Below are 10,981 nucleotides of genomic sequence, written 5' to 3'. Positions count from 1 at the left end.
GTTTGCATCCGTAATGATTTTCAAACTAAATAAAGATCGAAGTCAAAATGTTCGATTTTAAATATAGGGTAACCAACTAGTTACCAATTTTTGGGCACGTGGGGGTCCTAATCCGTAATTGACTCTCGAACCCAATTTCTGGATTTTTGCAAACCTTAAAACTTGGTATTTTGATAAAAATAAAATGTTTTATTAAAATCACTTGGTTTTCATAGTGTCTCAATCGCACCTTAAATGATTGGTGGTGACTCCTCACATTTCGAAATCCTTTGCAAAGAAAACCCCCCGAGTCGGTATTGGTCTTTCCCCGCCCGGGCGAAAAATGGTATCGACAATAATTAAACAAACATAAATGAACTTCCTGTCACGTGGTTCACGAACCATTCGTTGAACGTTCGGTTCACTTACGTGCCTATGGTTTAGTCTTTAAAACTTTGTAAATATACTAGTTAATATAGTGTAAAGTTATTTTTGGTACAAAAAAAATATAATTCAATTATAATCTGTAATTTTCTTTTAAATTTTACTGTGTATGTAACTATTTTTTTAACTCCACTGATGAATTTAAAAATCTCACCGTTATTAAATCAAATAATTATCATTTATATTTCGTAATTACACTATTTATTTTGATGAACTGCGATTCCATTAATTATTGAGAGTAATTTTTCTGGTTAATAGGTCAAAGTGGTCAACACAATGGTAACTGGTAATTCCGTTGGCATATCCAACAGTTTGAATATACCTGCTTCTTTTGCGGTGAATGCTGCAACTAGGGTGATAAACGAAACAAGATAAATAGTAAGTTATTTGAGATTAATTCGATCAAAGCTCGATAAATACTCTATTCAAATGTATTAGACTTGATTTATTATTAACGAGCCGAAACGAGCTACTTGATACTCGATTCGAAAAGTTAGCCAGAAACTCGAAAAAAAATATATTAAATTTTTATTTTAAAAAATCAATTATTAATAATATTAACATATATTGTTGGTTTTTTTTAATTGTAATATAAGATTTTCATGTATTTAAGGTTCAAGAGTTTAAGATTCAATCAAGTTAAAATTAAGATTTTTTTATTTCGAGCTTTTTCGAGTTTCAATTCAGGGTTTCGAGTTCGAATCTAGCTTAAAAATTTTAGGCTCGCGAGTTTTCAAGATGACTCGAGACCCATTTTAGATTTTTTTAGTCGTTTCAAGCTCAACAATACTCGAACTCGACTCAGCTCATTTACAACTCTAGCTACAACAAAGATTAATAAACTTTTAATATGAATAAAAAATATGTTAAAAATATTTTTATTTTTATAATTTTATCTAAATTGACAAGATTATTTTTTATTTAAATCATTAAACAAATAGACGAGAAATTAATAATAATAATATAGCAAGATCTAGAAAGTAAAAATCATAACAAATTTTATATCAATTAATAAACAACAAACTAATAGCAAGAGGTAAGAGGGAAGAAATAGGGGAAAAGAAAAACAACAAAATTTATACCTTATATTATTCGGAACCAAATAAATTTTCCAAGGTACTCATTCAAAGATTAATTTTTGGGTAAACTATATCAATGAAGACTTAATTATTTAACACTTTTATTCTTATAACCGATCTTTTAATTTTATCAATCAGATCATCTAACTATTTAATTGTATGCAATCAAACCACTTGTCAATAATATTTGATCCTAATTTTAATAAACTAAAATAAATTTAATCTTTAAATTAAATGTGCTATGTATTATTGGATGCCAAATGTCATAACACGTGTCATTATCTGATTAGATGCACTGAAATCGACAATGAGGGGGCTTGAACCTTGGAAACTCTTGGAAAAGGAAATAAGCACTCAATCATTGAGCCAAGTTGATAATTTACTTTATAGTTCTCGACTTACACTATAGATTTTGTATTTTATATTCTTAAAATATACCTTAACTTAAATTAACATATTAAATTAAATTCAAATCTCTTAACTTATAAAAACTATATATATTTTGTTTTTATCTTAATTTAAAAATATTTTAGTCTTCTATTAACTTAAAAATATATATAATAGTTTTATCTTTATTTTTTTAAAATGTTTTATTTTTAACTTATTTTAAAAGTATTCAAAACATATATTTTATTCTTTACTTAACTTAAATATTTACATTTTATTCTTATGATATTTGAATCTTAAGATAAAAATAAAATATATTTTGTAGTTTATAAAAGTTTAGGGTCCACTTGGTTCTAGAAAATATTTTTTATTTTTTATTTTTAGAAAATAGTTTTTATTTTCAATTTTTGGAAAATTAGAAACTACGTTTGGTTAATATAAATGAAAGATTGAATCACAAATAAAATTATAAAAATTATTATATAAAAATGAACAAATAGTTATTAAATAACTAAATTAAACTATAATTATTAAAAAATAATAAACAAAAAATATTATTGTAAGCAAGAGCACACAAAAATATCATTAAAATAAAAAATACGTTTAGTAGTAATTGAGGTCCTCAAACTTGGGGGAGGGAACTAGTGTAGTCCCTAAACATTTTTTGCATTCAATGTGACTCTTAAATTGAGAAACAAAAATCAATCTAACATTTTAAGCAATGAAATCAAGCATTGACTGTCACACCGCTTACATGACAATTCACGAAGCTTATATGACAATCTATAATATTGATGTTATAGTTCACAATATTGTTATGGTAATGCACGGTGGACAATTATGTGAAAAATGAGTTCAATTACGTTTTGGCTAAGTTCGAGAACATAATTGATTTTTTTAAAGTTTGAGGACTTATTTAATTTTTTAAAATAATAAATTATTTAACTTTAAAATATAAAATATAAGCAATTATTAAGATATTCAATACATTAAATATATAAATTATTAAAAAAAAAGTTTAGTTTAAGGATCACATTAAGTGTAAAAACACTTTAGGGACCATTGTGAACTTGAATTGTTTGATTAAAGTGATTGAATTATAATTTTTAGAAAATTGCATGGGAAAAACGGTAAAGTGGAAAACTAATTTGTTCATCTTTGACTATTGAAAGATGACAAGGCTGATATTTATATGATTTTGAGGATGATAAGGATATGTATCTTGGTTTAATGGTGATTATGAAGTTTTATTAAGGGTAAAATGGTATTTTCCAAGTTAATGAATTAAATAATATTTTTAAAGGATGATAAGCATGATATCAATAAAAAATATCATGCCAATGTTCATCTTCTCCACCATCTTCACGTGAGAAAGCTTCCAAGGTAAGAAAAATATTTTATTTTCAATTTTTGAGCTAATTCCTTTGGAATTGGAGTTATGCCGTGAAATAGGAAAATGATCTAAGCGAAAAATGCTATCTTTTAATACAAGTAATTCTTTCTAATCTTGCTGGATTTCAAAGATCTCAAATCTAAGGGTTGATGAAATTGATGATAAATCTTGATGATTTAGAGGTTGTAGATTCGTTTTCAAGCTTGATTTATGGTTAAAACATGTTCAACCTTTCTAGAGATTTTTATGCAAAATTCGACCAAATTATAAGTTGGAGAATTTTGTGTTCTAATGAAAGTTGATTAGGTATTTGATTGTAGAGATGTTAAAAGGTTGATTTAAAGTTGATTTCATGCTTGAATGAAATCAAAATCGAGCAAAATTATGAAAACGTAGTTTAAAGGATAAAGTATTCGATTATGATTTATCTAAGTGATAAAATGGTGAAGAACCATTTCATGTAATTGGAAAAGTTGATTTCATTGATAAAAGGAATTATTAAGTGTTAAAGATTTGGTAGAAAATAAGTTCCAAGTATATTATGGAATTGTTATGGGATGTGTTTATGTTAGTACAATACGAACATAAGTATTGTTATGAATTTGTGATTTTATACAGATTGTGATTTAAATGTGATTGAAGCAAATCAAGTATAAAGAGTTATTGTGGATCGTAGTGAGGCATCCATATTGTGGATTATATAAAGTGTCAAGGTGAGTGCAATACATGCATGATATGGTACATAGATGTATTATACATCGTGTACGTAGATGTTTTATACATCATCTGGTAGACTTGCGATAAGTCGACCTTGTTTTATCAACATGAGATTTGATATGGAAGTTATTTTGGGTATGAACTGCCCTAATGTTTATACATGGTTATACGTTTCCATGGATGATTTAATTGATGACTATATGCCCAAATATGTTATTGAGGTTCAGTGGTATTAATGGCATGCCATAGAGTCTAGCAGCTACAGAATTAAGTAGTACTATAGTGTCAAATAAGATACATAGTACAAGTCATGTGGGAAAACCTGACCTCAGCATTACAGTGCATTATTAGGTGAGCAATGCTCGACCTCAGAACTTTTGTGTAATATTTGACTCCTATACCATGTTCCTCATAGATTGAGAATTGTGGGCAATAGTAGTGGAATAAAAATGATTTTATTTATATTATGTTGTTTTGATCTTGACATGGAAATGCATGCATGAATTGTGTTGCACTGTCTATTGTTTTAATTGCCTCACTAAGTATATACTTAGTGAGTGATGATTTTCACGCGTAGGTAAAAAGCCAATAGTGGAATAAAGAGTTCAAGTTGACATCAAGCATCAAGGAGTGTATATTAATATCAGTAAGACATCGTAAGATGTAATGTTGACTTTATTAGTGACATGTAATTATTAATGTTTTACTTGTTTTGTTGAACAAATTTGGAAACCAAATGGCATTTTTTATGAATTTATATGTATTTTCGGAAATTACTGTAGCGGTCACCGAGGCATTACTATAGCAGTGCATCGATGCACAATTTTAATTCGAATTTTTGGTGCATTGATACACTTTTCACGTTACTGTATCAGTGCATCGGTTACTGTTCACTATTCACTATTCACTATTCACTATTCACTATTCATTAAAAAATCTTGTGTTTTAATTTTTTTTATAATGAAACATAATTCATATGATATGATATTTTTATAATATCATTTATCATTTTAAAGGAAATAAATTTAAATAACTTTTGAAGTGGAAAGGGTTTTCAAAAAAAATTCGGGTGACATCTATAATCTATATAGGTATAATTATACGGGTTATGGGTGTTAGAAGAACTCAACTTAGTCTGAACTAAATTCGATCCAATCTGAACTGAATCTAAACTGAATGAATCAATCCAAAATGATCTAACCTAGACCCAAACCAAATTACCCGATTCTCAGCTCTGGATGTTATACCCTAATTAAAAAAATCCTATATAAGAAACAAAATGTATACTTTAATAACAAGGGACCCAGCTTGGCTGCTGGCCCTTATCTTGCGATACACAGCTAATTATATGAAGAATCGGTAGAAAATTTTCAAAATAATAAATAATATGCTATTAATTAATAAATAAACAAAATACACGCGAGTTTTGTGCCACTACATGATATGCAATGTAGCCGACCTCGGCCTTTATGGATATCTTTGTTTTAATTATAATTTAATATCTCACTTCCTTCCCTGTCACTCCAATTTTTACACATTTCCTTATATTTTTTTGTAGTTTTGTTTATATTTATTTTTTTAAATAATATAAAATATTATAACGTAATGTTTATTATACTTTTCTTGAACAATTGATAATACATATATATTACAGGCACAATTGTTCAAACTCTGAACCTTTAAAGAGTATAATATTCTCTTTTATTATTAAAGCCACTCGATTGGTTAATTTAATCTATATTTATTAGTATAATGATAATTATAATGTTTTTCATTAGATGGAATAATTGCAAAACGTATCAAGAAGCTAAAGGTTTTAGTGTAAAGTACATAAATGATTCCCGACTATAATATATTATTTTGTTAAGTCTTTTTATTTAAAAGTTACAAAATAGTCCTCCGACTATAGGGTGTTGCTTTGTTGAGTCCCTCAACTATTAAAAAGTTATAAAATAGTCACTTGATTATTCATTTTATTTCACACTCAACCATTTGAGATTATGGTATAAGATTTTAAAATATCTCAATTAACAGGTTAACGTCAAGCTCAGGGTGTCGTTTTTTTTAACGGAAAATTACAAGTTTGAAACATAATGAATAGTTGGGTGACCATTTGATAACTTTTAATAGTCAAAAGACTCAATAAAACAATATTTTTTAGTCAGGGGACCATTAACTCGTTTTCCCCTATAAATTTGATCCATAATTCTGTACTTGACAACCAAAACACGAGACAGAAAAATCCGAAGATTTCACAATGTCAACTCCCTCTTTCCATATGTTCCGATTAGTCTTGGTATGTTGTTTTTCCATTCTTCTTCTCATGTCCATCTGCGTGCAAACAATCTCAGCCGCTACAACCGACAAAGGTTGCACCAAAACTTATAAAAAGTTCATCAAATCCGCCTGCAATTCCACCACATACCCCAAAATCTGCTACGGAGCTCTCTCCCCAAATGCATCCGCCATTAAAACCGATCCCTACAAGCTTTGCAGCATTGCCTTGTCCGTCACTCTAAAAGCCACATACAAAGCATATTTATCCATCGATGCGCTCTCGAAGATGAGGGGATTGAGTCGGTCCGAGAAAGAAATCATTGGCGATTGTGCCGAAACTACAGATGATGCCATCTACCAGCTGCAGAAATCCTTGAAGGCACTGGCTCGTTTAAAAGGCTCGAATCATAAGGCTGATGAAATTAGTGATTTGAACACTTGGGTCAGCGCAGTGTTGACGGATGAGTACACATGCACCGATGACTTTGAGGGCCAGAAAGTAAGAAAAGATGTTAAGAACACAATCAATAAGCGTATGTTGTATCTTGCCAAATTGACCAGCAATTGTTTGGCTCTGTTCAAGCTTCTGGACTGATCAAGTATATTAATGTATTATCATTGATAACTTCCATCCTTTTTTATTTGATTTGTTTTTGAAAAATATATGTATATTCTGTAAGTCAATTGTATGGTAACTTGGTAAGGGTACTAAAAATATTGTATGCTATGGGTGCTTTGATATTTTCGATATATGTATGATCGATGTAATAAAAATTGTTGCAATATGACATATTCTCTGCTAGATAATTTATATGTTGGGTAAATTACATTATCCCCTGACTTGATTATAGGGTGTTGTTTTATTGAGTCTCAGACTATTAAAAGTTACAAAATGGTCCCTCAATTATAGAAAAATGCTTTGTTGAGTCACACGACTATTAAAAGTTACAAAATTGTTACCCGACTATTCATTATGTTCCAAATTCATCCTTTTCCATTCAAAAAATTGACGATTATCATATCTCAGTCAGCATGTTAATATCCAGCTCAAACGGCTGCTAATTTTTTAAATGAAAAGGATGGGTTTGGAACATAATGAATAGTTAGGTGGCCATTTTGTAACTTTTAATAGGAGGAGCTCAACAAAGCAATTCTCTATTGTCGAGGGATTATTTTGTAATTTTTAATAGTCAAATGACTCAATAAAACAATATCCTATGGTTGGGACTAGTACTTCATCCCTATATGTTTTACTTTTTGTCCACTTTTAATATACACATTCTCATCTTCATCTTTGTTTCACATTTAATATATATAGTCAACTAAACCATTACCTTAATGGCAAAAAGGTGATGTTTATATCAAAATTTAGCTAGTGTTATTTCTAGATTCAAAAAAAAAAAAAACTTTCTCCCTTTATTTATTAGAAAAAATATATATAATTTTTGAGTAAATTACGTAAATAATTCTCCTATTATAAGACACTATTTTATTAATTTTTTTGTCTATAAAAAGTTATAAAATGATCAGTAGAATTAAAAAAAATAACAAGGCGATTGTTTTTCTTAAAAAAAAATAGATGAACGTGGCAATTAAAAAAAAATTGGTATAATAATAAATTTAGCCTGTAACCTTTATACAAATTTATAATTTTATCGCAATTCTAAAAAATTAATGCTTAGCATTTCGATTTTATATCAGTTTAGTCTCTCTTCCAATTTATTTTCTATTTCTTTTCTCCTTTGTCTCCAATAGATTTAGAAACCTGCAAGGATGAGAATTTTATCAGTAACATTATGAAAAGTAAGAAGCAACGAAAGAGACCATTGTAAACTATTCAACATAATTACGAAATTAAGTTGTTGAAATGGTTGCATGCAGTAGAGAAATGTACTAAAATATAATAGATTTATGAAGTATTAAAAAAACTAATTATATATTTAGAGTAAAAAATCTATTCGATAATTTTAGAGATTGTATTCAAAATATCTTTAATTAAATTGAGTTTTAGAAAGTTTTAATTATGGAGTTTTGTTTAAACTAATATTTTTTGTTTCTAGATAAAAGTGTAAAGGGTTTGAAATTTAGTTAGTTTGAGGTGAATTCTTGCTCTCATTAATAATATATTATTATTACGTACGTTATTGTATGTTTAGTATCAGATCCATAATAGCTTAATTAAATCAAATCAGAAAGTAAGGAGAATGTGTTTTGAGTGTTCAACAAGATGATAACATGAGTTGTTGCACCTTTTCATATCCTAATATAGTAATTAGGAGCTTATATTTAAGCTAATCCCATGATCTAAATTCCAAGTATAAGTGATCTCTAATCTACTCCTTTGTTTTACTTAATTGTGAAAGCATATGTATATGAGATATGGTTTTGTGTTAAATCTTAACAAATGTAATTGTAAAAAAACGTGCTTAGTATTGTTATATATATATATATTTAGTAGGGCTTAATATAAAAATTTGTCCAAATTTTACCATTTTTTTCATTTAAGTGTCTAAACTTTTTCCGATCAATATAGGTATCTAACGTTACAAACATTATCATTTTAAGTTTTTGGTCATAATAGTCGTTAAAAAATATGTTATCTAAGATGTGTCACATTTATATAATTTTGAAATTTTTATTTAAAAATTATATATTTTTTTAAAAATCCTGAAAACTTTCTTAAATCTAAAAAACCCCAAAATATTAAATAAAAAATTTCAAAACCCAAACACCAACAATAATCACCACCACCACTATCCTACTCACTATAATCGACGAACAACCCAATTGTCAACACCCACCCAGTGAGAGGCAATACAACAAAACACAGGTTTAGCGGCCTTTTTTAGTCCTATAGCAGCGTTTTTAAGCACCGCTAAAAACACTTGCGGTGATAGGAAAAACGTCGCAAGAAGCGCTAGCCAAACAAACGCCGCTAAAGTTTGCGGAGTTTGAGAACAAAAAACGACACAATAGGTAAAGATCTATAGCGGCGTTTTTGGAACAAACACCGCAAAAGGTCGAGATATATAGAGGCATTTTCGGAACAAACGCCGCAAAAACTTGAGATATATAGCGGCGTTTTTTTTGTATACAAACGCAACAAACTATTAGATCTATAGCGGCGTTTTTTTTCATAAATTCCATAAATTATCTAAAATTTTTGTGGCATTTTTATGTAAAACGCTGGTATTGATTATGTATTTAGCAGCGTTTTTTATACAAACAACGCTAATTAACACATAATTTACAACCATTGATTTTCGTTCTTCGGTTACCCCAAATTACATTTTCAACCTATTTCATTATCCAACAAACATGACATCTATAACAACAAACTCTATTTCCATAACAACTAACTTCAAATCCATTATAGTAAATAAAAGTTTACATTAACGTAATATGTAATGCAGTTTAACATTGTTTAGTAACATTATCATCTGCATCATAGCTTCTAATCGATTTTCAAATTCTTGACATTTCTGTTGATATGCTGCTTCTTTCTCTGCTATCCTCGCTTCATTTTTGGCTTTCATGTTAGCTATTTTTTGATCCATTTCAGCCAACTGATGTTTTAAACAATTAACTTCTAATTGGAAAGACTGAAATTGTTATGACATGTATTGTGATGAACTGGATGCAAAATATTTGGTGGGAGTAACGAATGATCCTTGACAGCGAACCTGACCATATCTTTCAGGAACCAAAACATAATTAATAACTTGATTTTCGATGTCATCCGCATTAAACATACCATGACTTGAAGCCGTAGCTTCATACTCTGCCCTTTTATCCTTCATTTTTTCATAATAATAAAGTAAATAATTATTTCAAATAAGAATGTCATACTACATATATAAATAAAACATAATTCAAATCCTCTATCCAATAAATGTACCACAATTTCTGCAGCTTCAGCAGTCATAGGAGTGCCATCCTTTTTTGTATGTGTTATGTTGAAGAGTTTGATTCGTCCAACTTTAGAACCAGATGTATTTTCGTACAATGTACCATAATATAATTAATTTGAGTTACTATGTACATGGAATACAAATCACTAAGTGAATAATCTATAATACATCATCATTAGCTATACAAGCAAAGCTCTTCGATCCAACCCTGTGAGTAAACTTTTGTTGTTGCCTGCTAGCAACACTAACTTGCTCTCAGTCCTAAAATTTCAAACAACCACTTATAAAGTCAATATTATAATTCGATAAAATTATTATTGAAAAATACATCATACAAGTCCTTTTTATGAACTCCAATATGATTGTATCTTTCCATTGATACCTGAGCATTCCAGGTGGGACAGTTTATAGCTTCTCTTCAAGGTTGAGATCATTCTTGAAGTATTTCTTTTTTAATGAACTCTTGTGGTCTCTCCATCTCTTCCCTAACGCTTGCTTCAAATAATTATCAGAGACCTCTAAAGAAAATTTCTCCTACACATCAAATAAGTTTTCAAAGTAAGTATAAATTACTATTGAATTGTTATAGATTATCTATTATAATGACATTATTATATTAACAAAATCCAAAGCCTGATTTTTCTTACTATTATACATTTCACGCCACGACTCATAATTGATCAGTAAAAGATTAACATTACGTCCAATTATGCCTGAGTAACCAGATAGAAGACGTGCTTCTGGGCTAATAGATTGACCGACATCGTTTTTTGAAACTTTGACAAGGTGCACAT

The 10,981-nt window shown here is 28.9% G+C and overlaps 1 protein-coding gene across 1 annotated transcript; it reads left to right on the top strand.

Annotated features, from left to right (window-relative positions):
* The first annotated feature begins 6,231 nt into the window (after positions 1-6,231).
* LOC120196644 (pectinesterase inhibitor 4-like) lies at positions 6,232-6,951 on the top strand. Its single transcript, XM_039198399.1, has one exon. The coding sequence runs from the start codon at positions 6,257-6,259 to the stop codon at positions 6,869-6,871; it is 615 nt and encodes a 204-aa protein (XP_039054330.1). The 5' UTR covers positions 6,232-6,256; the 3' UTR covers positions 6,872-6,951.
* The last annotated feature ends 4,030 nt before the right edge of the window (positions 6,952-10,981 follow it).

The sequence above is a fragment of the Hibiscus syriacus genome, unplaced genomic scaffold, assembly GCF_006381635.1.
Source record: "Hibiscus syriacus cultivar Baekdansim isolate YM2019G1 unplaced genomic scaffold, ASM638163v2 tig00117034_pilon, whole genome shotgun sequence".
Lineage (NCBI taxonomy): Eukaryota > Viridiplantae > Streptophyta > Magnoliopsida > Malvales > Malvaceae > Hibiscus > Hibiscus syriacus.
The sequence above is the reverse complement of the archived record's forward strand: the minus strand, read 5'-3'. Positions and strand labels throughout refer to the sequence as shown.